At 42.1% G+C, this 17,265-nt stretch overlaps 1 protein-coding gene across 2 annotated transcripts; it reads left to right on the top strand.

Moving 5' to 3' along the window:
• The first annotated feature begins 2 nt into the window (after positions 1–2).
• On the top strand, positions 3–17,011 carry TACO1 (translational activator of cytochrome c oxidase I). 2 transcript variants are annotated; one of them, XM_070730052.1, is made up of 6 exons: positions 3–150; positions 2,134–2,370; positions 5,822–5,928; positions 9,579–9,709; positions 11,819–11,996; positions 16,420–17,011. In XM_070730052.1, the coding sequence occupies exons 2-6, from the start codon at positions 2,154–2,156 to the stop codon at positions 16,618–16,620; spliced, it is 834 nt and encodes a 277-aa protein (XP_070586153.1). In that variant the 5' UTR covers positions 3–150; positions 2,134–2,153; the 3' UTR covers positions 16,621–17,011. The 2 variants fall into 2 exon arrangements, with proteins under 2 accessions (XP_070586153.1, XP_070586154.1); XM_070730053.1 differs by having other exon boundaries at positions 53–332.
• The last annotated feature ends 254 nt before the right edge of the window (positions 17,012–17,265 follow it).

Here is a 17,265-nt window from a genome sequence, read left to right as displayed (position 1 = left end):
CCGGAAGTGACTTCACCCGCGGAGTTGTGCGTTTTCCTCTTCCCTCCCGGTGTTTTTTCCCTTGTTTCTCGCACCCTTCGGCTTCTGCACCGAGGAAGCTGCTCTTTGCAAAAGCGGCTCAGGGAATCTTTCCAAGCGAAGGACTGGGGAGTGAGTTTCAATTGGAAAAAAAATAAAGGAAAGGGGGGGGGGGGGGATCAGCAATTTATAATTGACTTGCCGAGAAGAAAAGAGTTAATTTTCAGGCTCTTCCCCCTCCCCGACGGGGCGGAGCTTTTGAGTGGAAAGATTTTTGCAGAATTCTGGGATTTTACTCCGAAGTTACTCGTGGGGTAGGTAAAGGGGGGGGGGGAGCTGATGGAGAGAAATGGGTTAATTGCACCAAAGGGAGGAGGTCCCCCCCCTTCCATTTCGACTTTCTCTGACACTTCATTCATTCCGCGTATGTTTAGGATCGCAGGTTTAAAACTCTTCCCACGACCAATCGGGCATTCTGAACCCAAAGTTAGGGCAGGCAGGTTTTTGCCTTTACTATAATAGAAGGTTAAATGCCGAAAAGGAGAGTGTGGTTTGTTTTTTAAGACCTTATCCTGTACGTGTGAAATAAAAAGAACGAAATGACGAATCAATAGCAAGAAGAGCATCCTTGAAAGTATAATCCATTTTTTAAAGGGATTCGGAGCTTATTTTGCTGTTCTGTTTTATAGCGGTACTGTTCCTAACACTTTGGACATAATAAATAGATAATTCGTTTTGCTTGTTTTAGGCTTTGCTTGTGAGTCTGTGAACTCCAGAATTTACATTTCTGAAATGTTCAGATAAACCATGGGTCTCCAACCTTGGCAACTTTTAAGATGTGTGGACTTCAACTCCTAGAGTTCCTCAGCCAGCTTTGCTGGTTGAGGAAATCTGGGAATTGAAGTCCACAGGTCTTAAAAGTTGTCAAGGTTGGAGACCTGTGAGATAAAGTACTGTATATACTTGGATTATACTATTTTTGGGGGTAGTTGTGATTATCCCACTCTTAATTGAGCCCTTTTTTGTGGTGTTGGTCTGTTTTTGGAAAACTTTTTGGCAGCATTTGAACCCTGGAGACTTGAGTTCTAGTCCTGGACTAGCTATGAAAGTCTGCTAGGTCAGGGATCCCCAGCCTTTTAGATCTCAGGGATCTCCAAGGTTATACTTTTAAATCCCCAGACCACCAAATTCATAATTTTAAGTCCCACGGTGCAGACCACTAATATGATTTTGTAAACATAAATACATTTGTAAAACAATGATCAGAGAACTTCCACTTTATTAATATGAAATGCACCTATTTAACACAACAAAATCATAAATGCTTATTTAATCATAACAAAATATTTAAAGGTTGTTTAATTGTAACAAAATTATTAAAGGTAGAGTAATTATTACAAAATAATTGAAGCTTATTTGATAGGGGCTTGCTGATGTTTTTGGGGAAGTTATTCCCATATTCCAGAGCAGCAATAATAATAATAATAATAATAATAATAATAATAATAATAATAATAATAATTGATTAGACTTATATGCCGCCCCTCTCCGAAGACTCGGGGTGGCTCACAAAAGCTGTTGTCCCTTCCCTCTCCTCTCCTCATCTTTCTTTCCTCTCCTTTCCTTTCTTCTTCCGGATTAATTGCTCTCAGCCATATCTGGCCCAGGGGCCAAGATTTCTCCACAGACAACCAAAATTTTCTCAGGGACCACCAGTAGTCCACAGACCACAGGTTGGTGACCTGTGTGCTAGGTGACTTGGGGCCACTCATTTCTCCCCAGCTGAAGGAAAAACTGAACAGCAGGTCACTTCTAAAAACGTCATTGAGACAACTGTGTGGATTTGTTCCTGTGGTCACCAAGAATTAGGATTGATTTAATAGGACACCGCCACCATGTTTATATATAGAGCAGTGTTTCCCAACCTTGGCAACTTGAAGATATTTGGACTTCAACTCCCAGAATTCCCCAGCCAGCGAACGCTGGCTGGGGAATTCTGGGAGTTGAAGTCCAGATATCTTCAAGTTGCCAAGGTTGGGAAACACTGATACAGAGAGTACATTTTCCTCGAAATGTCTCCGTAGTAATTTTCCTTCATATTCTCTTTTGTTCCAGGATTTTTGGCCAATCCAGTCATGTCCTTGGGCTGCATTTATACACGGCTGAGTCCTCTGCTTCGACCATCCCGTGTAGTGCTTTTCCATCATCCCAGTTGTGCCATCCATTCCTCCAGTGCCACACTTGCTGGACACAACAAGTGGTCCAAAGTCAAAAACATTAAGGGACCTAAAGATACTGCACGTTCTTTGGTCTTCCAAAAACTTACCATGATGATCCGTTATGCTGTGAAGGGTATGGATCCAATATTTCGTTGGCTTTTTTTTAATAATCAAGACAAAGACTGCTAAGGATTGCTTTAGCTAAACCACAATAAGGCATGAAACCATAATGTAGTTGGTTGAATGTTAGCTCAGTAGGTTGCGTGAACCCAGCCACTTGTGGTTTGTGATTTACTACATGGTGAAACATATTCCAGGCAATAGTTTAAGCCTTTTTAAGGACTGTACATAGAACAATATAGAACTTCTGAAAAGTATAAGTATGCATACTTGGTTTGGGTCAATGTGGCGTGGCATAGAAGCTATCAGCCTGTGGCATTGCTGAGGTGTTATGGAAAACCAGGATGCTTCAGTAGCGGCCTTCAGCTCTTCTGCATTGTTCGGTCTCGTGTCTCTCATCTTTCTCTTGGCAATGCCCCGTAGATTCTCTATGGGTTTCAGGTCAGGTGAGTTAGCTGGCCAATTAAATCACTGAAGCAGGATTTGGTGCTTTTGGTAGTGGGCAGCAGGTGCCAAGTCCTGCTAGGAAATTGAAGTCAGTATCCCCATAAAGCTGGTTGCGGAAGAAAGAATGAAGTGCTCCAAAATCATTGTAGACCGTTGTGTAGACCCTGGACTTAATGAAGCAATACCAGCAGATGATATGGCTCCCAAAATCAACAGACTATGGAAAGTTTTTGCATCTCATTTGGAAACCAAGGACCCAGAGTATGGAGGAAGAATGGAGAGGCATATACACTGCAAGATGCTTGAGGTCCAGTGTAACGTTTCCACAGTCTGTGTTGATTTGGGGAGCCATGTCATCTTCCACTGTGCTTCATTTAGTCCAGGGTCAACACAGCCAACTACTAGGAGATTTTGGAGCACTTCATGCTTCCTTCTGCAGACGAGCTTTATAGGGATGCTGGCTTCAATTTTCCAGCAGGAATTGGCACCTGCCCAAATACAGATAAGTCTACAACTTAAAAACAGCTCATTTAGTGATGTTCAAAGTGATGGCATTGAAAAAGGTGAGTTACGACAGTTTTTCATAGCTATGACCTTTGCAGAATCCCTATGATCATGTGGTCAAAGTTCAGGTGCTTGGCAACTGGTTCATCTTTATGACAGTTGCAGAGTTCCAAGGATATATGATCCCCTTTTGTGTCCTTTCGACAAGCAAAGTTAAACACGGCCCAAAGCACCAAAACCTGATTCAATGACCGTGGAATTACTGTGCTTGATTGGCCAGCAAACTCGCCTGACCTGAACCCCATAGAGAATCTATGGGGCATTGCCAAGAAAAAATGATAGATATGAGACCGAACAATGCAGAAGAGATGAAGGCTGCTATGGAAGCATCCTAGTCTTCCATAACATCTCAGTAGTGCACAGGCTAATAGCTTCCATGCCACGCCACGCCAATTGAGGCAGCAATTGCTGCAAAAGAGGCCTAAGCCAAGTACATATGCATGCTTATACTTTTCAGAGGTCCGATGTTGTTCTATGTGCAGTCCTTGTTTTACTGATTGTATGTAATATTCTAATTTTTTTGAGATGGAGGGTTTATGGTTTTCATTTCATACTGTATCCCATTATTTTATTTTATTTATTTATTTATTAGATTTGTATGCCGCCCCTCTCCGTAGACTCGGGGCGATTCACAACAACAACAAAGACAATGTAAGAACAAATCTAATAATTTAAAAAACACTAAAAACCCCATTATTAAAAGCAAACATACACACAAGCATACCATGTATAAACTCTATAGGCCCAGGGGAGATGTCTCAGTTCCCCCATGCCTGACGGCAGAGATGGGTCTTAAGAACTTTACGAAAGGCAAAGAGGGTGGGGGCAGTTCTCCGAGGGGAGCTGGTTCCAGAGGGTCGGGGCCGCCACAGAGAAGGCTCTTCCCCTGGGTCCCACCAAACGACATTGTTTAGTCGACGGGACCTGGAGAAGGCCGACTCTGTGGGACCTAACCGGTCGCTGGGATAATCATCATCATAATCATCACAATTATGACAAATCATGGCTAGAACTATATTGCCTGGCATGTAATGAGTCTCTCACATATATTACATTTCACCTTTTAAGTTGCATTATTGAAATAAATGAACTTTTGCATGATAATTCTAATTTTTCGAGTTTCATCTCTATTTTCTCTCAGATCTCTTCCTTTTATTATTTTATATTTCTCTAAATACAATCATGACCAAAGTAATCATCTTGGGCTTTAATAAACCTCCACTTCCCTCCCCCCCCCTTACAATTCCCAAATGCCAATTAGCTGCTATTTTCGGCTTCGGAAATCCTTTAAAAGTCCAAATTCGAAGTTTCCTTTTTCCTGTGAGTTGGCCACCTGCTTTCAGCACTCCACCCGACTAGGAGACGGTAAGTTCTAGTCCCACGTTAGACACAAAAGCCAGCTGGGTGACTTTGGGCCAGTCACTTTCTCTTATTCCAGCCCACCTCACAGGGTTGTTGTGGGGGAATAGGAGGAGGAAGGAGTAGTGTTTATGCTTGCTGCCTTGACTTATTTAAAAAATAATAAAATATAAAATAAAATGGAACTGTTGAGCGATACTGCTTCCTATTTGCACTGAACGAGGATTTATCTCCAGATTTAATAGAAGACGCTCTGCACTTAACACTAGGCTGGGTCCCCAATGTTCCCTCTTTTCCTTAATTACAACTGTTTGAAGAAATTGTGGTGTGCACATCCTTAATTATGTATAGCTAAACTCAGCACGCCTCTCTGCATTATTGCTTTCCTTGTACTAACTCAGTGCTTCTCAAATAGCGGGGCTGCCCCCCCTCCCCCAGGGGGGCATGGAGTGATGCCGGGAGTGTGTGCGTGTAACCCCAAGGGAACATGCATGGTTCCTCTCGATCGATTCCCCTGGAGGGGGAGTGTTTTCCCAGTTGCACGCTCTCTGAGCCCGGAAGAGAAGGCGGTCAAGCGGGGTGAGATGGCTGCATGGGTCCTTGTTGTTCTCGGCAGGCGCTGCGGTAGCCATGAATGGCGTGGCGAACCTGCTGCTGGACAAGGAGGAACATAATTACCACTGTTGTTAGCCGCCCCGAGTCTGCGGAGAGGGGCGGCATACAAATCCAATAAATAATAATAATAATAATCCTCTGCAGCTGGGCGTAAGCTTCGAACGGCACCACAAAGCCTTATTTTACACCATTCGCTGTGAATGCCAGACAGAGGTGGTGCTTGCGGTCCAGGCTTGACAACCCTAAAACTTTGGCTTGATTAAACTGGCCTGGCCCCGTGTCAAATCACTAAAATTCCATTGGGGCCCAGATCAGAGAGTTGGGTGGAGTGCAAAATTTTTACTTCTTCCTAGGGGAGAAAATAATTGAGAAGCACTGTACTAACTGAACAAAAATCTCTCTTATCCTTCAAAATGCAGCACTGGGCTTCCTAAACAAATTATAATGACCTGCCATCTCTTTCTACATTGGCTTTTCAGAAGGAGGACCCAACCCAAATCTTAACACCAATTTAGCCAACGTTATTGAAGTGTGTCGAAGGAAGAATATGCCGAAAGGCTCCATTGAAACAGCCATCTCTGGTGCGGTAGGTTTCTCAGTCGTTAGAGTTATACGTAAAAAGGGATGGCTATAGCCGAAAATGTACAATACAAGATGGGGCGATACCAAAATGATGGCAGTGTCACCCTATTGATAAGCCCCATGACATCATTGTCAAGATAAGAATTCGCCACGATGCAAAAAGGATGTTGAGACTCTAGAAAAAGTGCAGAGAAGAGCAACCATTATGATTAAGGGACCGGAGGCTAACGTATATGAAGAGTGATTGCAGGAACTGGGCATGGCTAATTTCATGAAAATAAGGACCAGGGGAGACATGATAGCAGTGTTTCAATATCTCAGGGAGGGAGTCAGGCTATTCTCCAAAGCCCCTGATGGTAGAACAAGAAGCAATGGGTGGAAACTAAACAAGGAGAGAAGTAATTTAGAACTAAGGAGAAATTTCCTGACAGTCAGAACAGTTAATCAGTGGAACAGCTTGCCTCCAGAAGTTGTAAAAACCTGGAAGTTTTTAAGCAGATGTTGCATAACCATCTGCCTGAAGTGGTATAGGGTTTCCTGCCTAAGCAGGGGGCTGGACTAGAAGACCTCCAAGGTCCTTTCCAACTCTATTATTATTATTATTATTATTATTATTATTATTATTATTATTATATACTTGGATTAGGATGCAAGACATGATATGTGTTATTTGCTCCACAATATCACAACAAAGGTGCCTTCCCACATATCCTTCCTTCTGAAATACCCTGCTCCCTCCTTGGTGAGCCGGCAGTAGTGGCAAAAAAGAGAAACGTTGCAATCGAGGCAGTCCTCAACTTATGACCACAATTGAGCCCAAAACTTCTGTGGCCGTGTGAGACATTTATTAAGAGACTTTTGCCCCACTTTATGACCTTGCTGCAGTTGTTAAGTGAATCACTGAATTTGGTAAGTTAGCAACAAGGTTGTTAAGTGAATCTGGGTTCCCCATTGACTTTGGTTATCGGAAGGTCACAAAAGGGGATCGTATAACCTTGGGTCTCTGCAACTGTCATAAAGATGAACCAGTTGCCAAGCATCTGAATTTTGATTACATGATCATAGGGATGCTGCAAAGGTCATAGCTATGAAAAACTGTCGTAACTCACCTTTTTCATTGCCATCGTAACTTGGAACATCACTAAATGAGTTGTTGTAAGTTGTAGACTTATCTGTATTCGGTGGCAAAACGGTTACTAGGACCAACCAGTTTTTGGTCTCTGCTTTGGGATTTTTATTGCTGTTTGGTCTTAAATTGTCCATTCCTTTGCGGAGCTTGTGGAGCATAAAAGCAACTTAGAAATAGCTTTAAGGAATACATTTTCCCCCCAAAAGTGTTTTTATTTTTCTCCACCTTCATATACAAATGTTACAATTTTAACATGTATATACCTTTCAATATTACATACACATAATTCCAAATTATTTTTTATTTCGTAAGCCAAAATCTTAAATTAATTGGTAATTGATTCACTCCCTTTTGACCAACACCAGTCTGCCCCTCTAGCTGTTCTTTCTTGCACACTCCCTCCTTCATCAAACCCTTTTCTCCTCCTATCTACTTTTCCTTAACTCCTCTTGTCCTCTCTTTCCTTCTCTCTTTCTCTTACCGCTTCCTTCCTCAACTTCACTCCCCTCTTCTCCTTGCTTTCTATAAGGAATACGTTTTAAGGGATGCATTTTTTAGTTTGTTATGTTTTAACCTCAGGTAACTATTCAGCTTCTTCTATTGTTTTGTATTTATTCTTATATTTGTACCACTGTTGTAAGCCGCGCTGAGTCCTTCGGGATTGGGTAGCATTTATTTATTTATTATTTATTTATTAGATTTGTATGCCGCCCCTCTCTGTAGACTCGGGGCGGCTAACAACAATAGTAAAACAACATATAACAAATCTAAAATAATTTAAAAGACTCTAATTTAAAAACCAAACACACACAAACATACCATGCATAAATTGTATAGGCCTAGGGGGGAAGGGAATATCTCAGTTCCCCCATGCCTGATGACAGAGGTAGGTTTTAAGGAGCTTAGGAAAGGCGAGGAGAGTGGGGGCAATTCTGATCTCTGGGGGGAGTTGGTTCCAGAGGGTTGGGGCCGCCGCAGAGAAGGCTCTTCCCCTGGGTCCCACCAGACGACATTGTTTAGTCGACGGGACCCGGAGAAGGCCAACTCTGTGGGACCTAACTGGTCGCTGGGATTCATGCGGCAGAAGGCGGTCCCGGAGATATTCTGGTCCGATGCCATGAAGGGCTTTATAGGTCATAACCAACACTTTGAATTGTGACCGGAAACTGATCGGCAACCAGTGCAGATTGCGGAGTGTTGGTGTAACATGGGCATACTTAGAGAAGCCCATGATTGCTCTTGCAGCTGCAGTCTGCACGATCTGAAATTTCGGAACACTTTTCAGAGGTAGCCCCGTGTAGAGAGCGTTATAGTAGTCAAGCCTCGAGGTGATGAGGGCATAGTGACTGTGAGCAGTGACTCCGGGTCCAAATAGGGCCACAACTGGTGCACCAGGCGAACCTGGGCAAACGCCCCCGTCGCCACAGCTGAAAGATGTTTCTCTAATGTGAGCTGTGGATCGAGGAGGACGCCCAAGTTGCGGACCCTCTCTGTAATTCCCCCCCCCCCCAGGGTAATGGATGGACAGATGGAATCGTCCTTGGGAGGCAAAACCCACAGCCACTCCGTCTTATCAGGGTTGAGTTTGAGTCTGTTGACACTCATCCAGACCCTAACAGCCTCCAGGCACCGGCACATCACTTCCACTTCCACATAGAAGTCAAATGAATGAGTGAATGAACAAAGAAACAAACACCTTAAGACCAGCTGGAAGCTATAACTGGTCTAGCCCAGGAATAGGCAAAGTTGGCTGTTCTATGACTTGTGGACTTCAAGTCCCAGAATTTCTGAGCCAATCGTGCTAGCTCAGGAATTCTGGGAGTTGAAGTCCACAGGTCACACAAGAGCCAACTTTGCCTACCCCTGGTCCAGACAACAGCAGCATGTGCTATATTAGGTGTTCCTTAGGCGTGGCCATATTACATCACTTATTGTAGCTTTCTTCAAGATACAATTCAAAGTATTGGTTATCACTTTTTAAACCGTACATAGAATAAGACCCACATATTCGCAAGACTACCTCCTCCTGAGAATAGATGTCTGTTCTACCATAATCAGATAGGTGGGCATGTTCCTGGTTTCTTGCCTTCTAGCAGCACTTCAGGATGGAGCCTTTTCTATGGTTATCCTCCCTTACGAAACATCTCCTCTGGTGGTTTGGCACCCCCCTCCATTTTAATCTTTTGGTACACCACCAAGAGCTGGCTTGTCACTCAGGTGTTAGGATAGAAGGAGGATATCTAGGTTGGTTGTGTGGCATCGCAAAGAGATAAGCACTGCATCTTTGTTACGGTTTTGTGGTCTATGATTTTGAGTTACTGCTTTCATTGTTACGAGTCTCCCAGAATTGTCTTTAAGATAGGTGGCCACACAAATCTTTTAAATGAATTTTAAAAAGGCATCTGGATCCCGCTATTGTTAAATTGTTTTAAAGGGGCAGCTGAGAACAATATGCTTGATACTTGAAAACTGAAGTGATGGGGAAAATTATGTGATTTGTTGATGGTTACTATTAACTTCAACAGGACAAAGTGAAATCCATCCATCAGCTCTGCGGCGTCCGAGGTCCAGGTGGCTCATCCGTCTATGTCGAGATACTGACAGACAACTTTAAGAGGACTTCCAATGAAATCCGACATCTTTTAAACAAAAACGGGTCAGTGCAATGTCAGAAGTGTTAGCTGGCTAATTTGCAAGAGAGGAGGGAGAGCATGCAAGTATAACAGGGATTTGCTAAAAAAGATATGGGTGTTTTATTCCTTTGGAGACGTGGTTTTCCTCGTAAGTAGTCCTTCAACATCACAAGTAAGAAGTTCTAGCAAGCCACTGCTTACCATATTTTTTGGACTATAAGATGTGCCAAAATTTCAAAGAGGTACTTAAGAAAAAAAAGTTTTTGTCTGGCTTCCAGGAGCACTCCGCAAACCTCCCGTTGCACACCATTTTTGGCAAAAAAGGGCCTGTTTTTCAATCGTTTTTTGCAAAAATTCGGTGTGGAGAGGATTGGGCAGGCCTGCAGAGTGCTCCTAGGACTGTGATGGCAAACCTTTTTTTCCTCAGGTGCTGAAAGAGCGTGCGTGTGTGCTCTTGCACATGTGCGAGTGTCCACACCCATAATTCAATACTTGGGAAGGGCAAAAACAGTTTTCCCTGCCCCACAGAGGCCCTCTGGAGGCCAGTAACGGCCTAATTCCCAACTCCTAGTGGGCCCAGTAGGCTCGTGTTTCGCCCTCCCCAGGCTCCAAAGGCTTCCCTGGAGTCGAGGGAGGATAAAAACGCCCTCCCCCATCCTCCCGGAGGCTCTCTGGAAGCCAAAAATCAGCTGGCCAGCACACACATGCACATTGGAGCTGAGCTGGGGAAACAGCTCATGTGCCAGCAGATATGGCTCTGCGTGCTACCTGTGGCACCTGTGCCATAGGTTTGCCATTACTGTCCTAGGGGCTGGGGTAAAACAAAAACACCCCTGGTTTTGGAAAAAAGGGCCATTGTTTGCAAAAATTGAGGGTTTTTTTGACTTCCCCAAGCTCCCAGCAGCATTTTGTAGGCCTCCCAAACCCTCTACACACACAATTTTTTTCAAAAATGGGAAGTGGGGGCGGGGCTTCAGTAGGCCAAAAATGGCTATATTTGGTGTATATGAAGCATCGACATTTCCACCGTCTTTTGGGGGGAAAAGGTGTATCTTATAGCTCTAAAGAGAATTATTAAAACTGCCCAGAACATCATTGGGTTCCAGCTATCTGCCCTGGATGACATCTTCACATCTCGCTGTTCTAGGAAGGTGCATACCATTCTCAAAGACTCTTCTCATCCTGCTTACAATCTTTTTGAACTGTTGCCTTCTGGCAGAAGATACAGAACAACTAGAACTCGGACCACACGTTTCCTGAATAGTTTTTATCCCAGAGCTATACTCACACTTAACAACGAACTAAAGGGTCACCATCAGTGTTGGACAATATTACTCGGTCTGTCATGTAGGTGGTTGAGTGGTTCAGGGTGGGGAATTTGTAGTGGGTGGGACATTTTATTCTATTTTTTATTCCATTTTTAAATTTACCTATTCTGATTTTATATATGGTAGGACTGGTCTCTGGGTGTCACACGACTTTCATTGCCAATGACAATTCGTTGTTTTGACAATGACAATAAATTTATTATTATTATTATGTCAGTACAACACAGCAAACGAGATCACTATGCTGGATTTCGTATTTCATCACCAGTCGGGCGCTTCCCAAGCACCTAGGACTGCGTGATGTAGCGGCAAATTATGTTTGCCGATCCCAGTAAAGCGGCGTTTTGCAATTGACAGATGGAGATTTTGTCAATTCCAATGGTTTTCAAATGTCCGCTGAGATCCTTTGGCACTGCGCCCAGCGTGCCAAGTACCACTGGGACCACATTCACTGGCTTATGCCAGAGTCGTTGCAGCTCGATTTTTAGATCTTCGTATTTCCCTAATTTCTCTAGCTGCTTCTCAGTTCTGCTGTCTCCTGGGATTGCGATGTCGATGATCCATACCTTTTTCTCCACGATCACAATGTCTGGTGTGTTATGCTTCAGAATTCGGTCAGTCTGAAGTCGGAAGTCCCACAGTAGTTTTGCTATTATTATTATTATTATTATTATTATTATTATTATTATTATTATTATTGTTGTTGTTGTTGTTGTTATTGTTATTATTGTTATTGTTATTGTTATTATTATTATACTCTGATAAATTCAGTAAGTCTTAGGCTAAAGACACGATTCATTGCAGGGGGAGCATTGCTGAAGGGATTCAAAATCATTTTGAGAAAAAGGGGGTTGTGACTGTCAGCAATGAAGACAAATCCGGCAATCCTGTCAGCTTGGATCGGGCATTCGACTTGGCAATTGAAGCCGGAGCTGAAGATGTCCAGGAAGAGGAAGAGGAGGAGGAAAAGTTGGTGCTCAGGGTAAGTTGGAAGGGTGGGTTTAAATTTAGCAAAAGAAGCTGTACACATTTTCACTCTTTTGAATCCCAATCGGTTGACGCCGCAAGGAAGCAGGGACAAACTTGCAACAAATTTTGCGTGATTTCACAAAGCTTATAGAAAAACCCCAAGACTGTTGATTGAAGAAAAGAGGGGGGAAACCTCTTTAAGTGAAAACCTCTTTAACCCTGCTGTTCTGTTCGAAAAAACTTCCTAATGTTATGTTCGGGTCACATACGACCCGGACCAAAAACTCTTCATTTGAGGTGCTTATGTTTGGTCAATTTGAAAACTTTTTTCACTTGGAAAGTAGTCTGAACATTTCTGCACACAATGATATGAAAATTGAAATGAAAAAAGTAAATCTTATTGGTTTATTTTGCGGATATATTGCATGCCCCCCCCCCCCGTTTTTGTGAATTTTTTCAATTTATGGATAGTTTTGCTTGCAAAATCCATTCTATTTTATTAAAGTTGGTGTGGGATTGGTAGCTTGAACATTTCTGAACATAATGATATGAAAATTGAACTGGAAAAATAATTGATGCATATTGGTTTATTTTGTTGATGAAATGCATGCCCCTCCGTTTTTTTGAAATAGTCTTCACTTTATGGATAGTTTTGCTAGCAAAATCCATTCTATTTTACTAAAGTTGGTGTGGGATTGGTAGCTTGAACATTTCTGAACATAATGATATGAAAATTGAACTGGAAAAATTGAAAAAATTGAACTGGAAAAATTGACAAAAATTCACAAAAACGGGGGGGGGGGGGCATGCATTATATCCGCGAAATAAACCAATAAGATTTACTTTTTTCATTTCAATTTTCATATCATTGTGTGCAGAAATGTTCAAACCTGTTTCCAGGTGAAAAAAGCTTTCAAAAAGACCAAATATAAGTACCTAAAATGATCAATTTGCAGTCCGGGTCAAATAGACCCGGGAACATAACATTAGGGAGTTGTTTTTTTTCCCAGCAAGAAAGAAACCCCCCACCCCCCAAAAAAAATTCTCATAGAGAGAACCCCTGAAATGATGAAAACTCATGGAATTTCAAGTTTCAGATATGCAGGGAAAATGTTTTACAGGGACTCAAACTTGGTTTCGGGTCACATACGACCCGAACAGAACAGCAGGGTTAAGTGAAAAAAAAAGTAACTTAATTTTCATATAATATCTGAGAATATTGCCCGTTGTGCCTTATGGTTGAGCTCAAATTGGATGGTCTTTGTAACAAAATCATTGGCTTGATGCTGAGTTTCAGTGACACCATGTGGAAGGACAGTGGGCCACAAAAATGAGGTAGGGGCAGGGCAAGAGAATCTTGCCTGTCCTGAATTATACACTGCTCAAAAAAATAAAGGGAACACTTAAACCACACAAGATAACACCAAGTAAATCAAACTTCTGTGAAATCGAACTGTCCACTTAGGAAGCAACAGTGATTGACAATCAATTTCACACGCTGTTGTGCACATTCAACTTTGCACAGAGCAAAGTATTCAACGAAAATATTTCATTCATTCAGATCTAGGATGTGTTCTTTGAGTGTTCCCTTTATTTTTTTTGAGCAGTGTATATTGGAATTAAGAGTGTTTTTGTACAATTGATAAAATTTCTTGCAAGAGGGCTATAGATAGTTCTCGAGTTACGACAGAGTCTCCCCATTATGTTTGTAAATTGTAATGGTTGTAAAACTGTTTGGTCCCCATTTTATGACTTTTGTTGTGGCAGTCATTAAGTGAATAGCATTAAACGAACACTGCAGTCATTAAGCGAGCTTATTGTTTGCTATGGAACGTTTTTGCTGAAAAGCAGGAGTAAATGCAATAAGTAAATGTTGTAAGATGATAAAGTGTGGTCACGTGCCCACAGGGCAATGGGGCAACCACTGGAGTTTCGGATGCAGGTCCAAATAGGTCGTAACTTCAGACAATTACTAAGTCATCAGTTTATTTATTTATTTATTTATTTATTTATTATTTATTTATTCAATTTTTATTCCGCCCTTCTCCTTAGACTCAGGGCAGCTTACAACATGTTAGCAATAGCACTTTTTAACAGAGCCAGCCTATTGCCCCCACAATCCGGGTCCTCATTTTACCCACCTCGGAAGGATGGAAGGCTGAGTCAACCTTGAGCCGGTGATGAGATTGAACCGCTGACCTTCAGATCTGCAGTCAGCTTCAGTGGCCTGCAGTACAGCATCCTACCTACTGCGCCACCCCGGCTCTTAGTTGTAAGTCGAGGACTACCTGTACATTGTCTTACCATCCATATCCCAACAAAATACTAAAAGTACCATGGAGATGCATGCCAAGGAATAGTTTGTCATGAACTGTTTTTATTGTGTTGTGAGCCGCCCCGAGTCTATGGAGAGGGGCGGCGTAAAAAATCAAACAAACAAACAAACAAACAAACAAACAAATAAATAAATAAATAAATAAATAAATAAATAAATAAATAAATATAATAATAATAATAATAATAACAACAATAATATGGTACTGGCTCATTGGAAATTAGCACTCTGAAATCTCTCACCTGGACAGGAGGTGCATCCAACAGGTAACTGATCTTCAAGTGCATTCCAAGCTCTGCCAGAACTCAACAAAAAGAGAACAGGCCTCTTTCTTTCTACACTGGTACACAGGTACAGTATATGTAGTACCTGGGTTAATAATAGTAACCATGAGACAATAATTTAAATTTAAAAAGGATGTTGAAACTCTAGAAAGAGTGCAGAGAAGAGCAACAAAAATGATTAGGAGACTGGAGGCTAAAACATATGAAGAATGGTTGCAGGAACTGGGTATGTCTAGTTTAATGAAGATAAGATTTAGGGGAGACATGAGAGCTGTGTTCCAATATCTCATGGGTTGCCACAAAGAAGAGGGATCCAGGCTATTCTCCAAAGGACCTGAAGGTAGGAGCAGCAATGGGTGGAAACTAATCAAGGAGAGAAGCAACCTAGAACTAAGGAGAAATTTCCTGGCTGTTAGAACAATTAATTAATCAGAACAGCTTGCCTCCAGAAGTTGGTTATTGCTCCAATACTGGAAATTTTTAAAGATGCTGGATAACCATTTGTCTGAAGTGTAGGGTTCCTTGCTTAAGTAGGGGGTTGGACTAGAAGACCTCCAAGGTCCCTTCCAACTCTGTTATTATTGTTAAATATGATAGTGTGCTGCAGCTGCCAAAAAACAACAACAACAGTTATAGCCTGTAGCAGAGGGAAAAAATCAAGTTCATGTGAAGTATTAATACCACTTTATTAAGGCCACACTTAGAATACTGCATTCAGTTTTGGTCACTATGATGTAAAAAAGATGTAGAGACTCTAGAAGGAGTGCAGAGAAGAGCAACAAAGATTATCAGGGGACTGGACTCTAAAACATATGAATATCGGTCGCAGGAACTGGGCATGGCTAGTTTAATGAGAAGGATTAGGAGAGACGTCATAGCAATGTTCCAATATCTCAGGGGTTGCCACAAAGAAGGAGTCAGGCTGTTTTCCAAAGCACCTGAGGGTAGGGCAAGAAGCAATAGGTGGAAACTAAACAAGGAGAGGAGCAACCTAGAACTAAGGAGAAAATTCCTAACAGTTAGAACAATTAATCAGTAGAACACCTTGCCTCCCGAAGTTCTGAATGCTCAAACACTGGAAGTTTTAAAAAAGAGATTGGACAGCCACTTATCTGAAAGGGTGAAGGGTTTCCTGCATAAGCAGAGGGTTGGGTTAGAAGTCCACAAATGCCTATTCTTATTATTTCTAGACACAGAACAAGCGGAACAGCAATTCTGATCGAAATATGTAAACTTTGCAAATATTTGATTCCTGCACTCTCCCAAATGGCAAAAATAATAATAATAGTGTTCCCTCGATTTTTGCACGTTGGAACTTTGCAGAAAGTGTATTCCACGGTTTTTCAAAAATATTAATTAAAAAATACTTTGCGGTTTCCCCCCCTATAGCACGGTTTTTCCCGCCCGATGACGTCATATGTCATCGCCAAACTTTCGTCCGCCTTTACTAAATATTTTTTTAATGAACTTTAATAAATAAACATGGTGAGTAATAATCTAAATGGTTGCTAAGGGAATGGAAAATTGTAATTTAGGGGTTTAAAGTGTTAAGGGAAGGCTTGTGATACTGTTCATAGCCAAAAATAGTGTATTTACTTCCGCATCTCTACTTCGTGGAAATTCGACTTTCACGGGCGGTCTCGGAACGCATCCCCCATGAAAATCGAGGAAACACTGTAATTCCACCCACTGTTGGAGAACCCCGGTGCATGGTTGTATTTGAACTTTTAAAATTTGATCAGGTGTTTTGGGTTTCTAGGCACTGGCTATAACAATATCTCCCCCCCCCTTCTTTTGTCATCTTCTCTACTGTTTAGTTTATTTCCTCTGTGTCCACCTTGCACCAAGTACGGGAAAAACTGGAGTCGCTGGGTCTTTGTTCTTTTTCTGCCAGCCTTGAATTCATCCCAGTCGTCCACGCCCAGCTATCAGACGCAGAGATGGAAGGGGCTGCGAGGCTGTTAGAGGTCCTTGAGGGCCATGTAGATGTTGTACGAGTATACAACAACATTGTTTAGTTTTGCCAGCATACCTCCAGGAGCTACTGAAGCCTTACCACCTAAATTCTGCTTTTATTTCCCCCTCTTCCATCCAAATCAAGATTATTAATGGTAAATGAGGTTTGCTGTGTTTCGGACAAGCCCGTTTGCCTCTTTGCCCTTCTTTTCAAGTCTCTTGTCAGAAGACTAACCCCATGGCATGTGCCAAATGAGAATGCTAGAAAAGTGCCGGAGCAAGAAGACAGCTTTGGACAACTTCTGCCAGAAATATTTGGGATTGTTTCCTGGCTTCCTTCGGAGGGCACAGATCCCTAGCAAAAGAATAATATCCAAACAGATAATTCCCAAGCCAACAGTGATATGTTAACTGAAAGATCGACAATTTTAATATAACTGGATGCCTTCTTGATCTTGAGTTGTTGGGAGATACTTCTGCCTTCTTCAAGCGTGCAAGCTCATGAAAAATCTAACACACACAGACACACAAACACAGATGTGGAGGGGAATGCAGCTTTTATGTGTCATGGACCCAATTTGGATCCTTACATGCTTGGCTCCTTTGAGATATCTCTGCAATGGATGTTAAACGCATCCAAATAGCCATTCTGAATCCTACTAAAGGATTTGTCTTGGAAAATCAGTTCAGCACCAATTCATATCTGA

This window comes from Erythrolamprus reginae, chromosome Z (assembly GCF_031021105.1).
Source record: "Erythrolamprus reginae isolate rEryReg1 chromosome Z, rEryReg1.hap1, whole genome shotgun sequence".
In the NCBI taxonomy this organism is placed as follows: domain Eukaryota; kingdom Metazoa; phylum Chordata; class Lepidosauria; order Squamata; family Dipsadidae; genus Erythrolamprus; species Erythrolamprus reginae.
Note: the sequence above shows the minus strand (reverse complement) of the source record. Positions and strands in the feature narration are given on the sequence as shown.

What these genes read in the sequence shown, in the direction of transcription:
- TACO1 (XM_070730052.1), top strand. Translation starts at nt 2,154, where the DNA reads ATGTCCTTGGGCTGCATTTATACACGGCTGAGTCCTCTGCTTCGACCA. An exon ending in GATCCGTTATGCTGTGAAGG is followed by an intron (nt 2,371 to 5,821) that starts GTATGGATCCAA and finishes TTGGCTTTTCAG; the next exon opens with AAGGAGGACCCAACCCAAAT. An exon ending in CATCTTTTAAACAAAAACGG is followed by an intron (nt 9,710 to 11,818) that starts GTCAGTGCAATG and finishes GATTCATTGCAG; the next exon opens with GGGGAGCATTGCTGAAGGGA.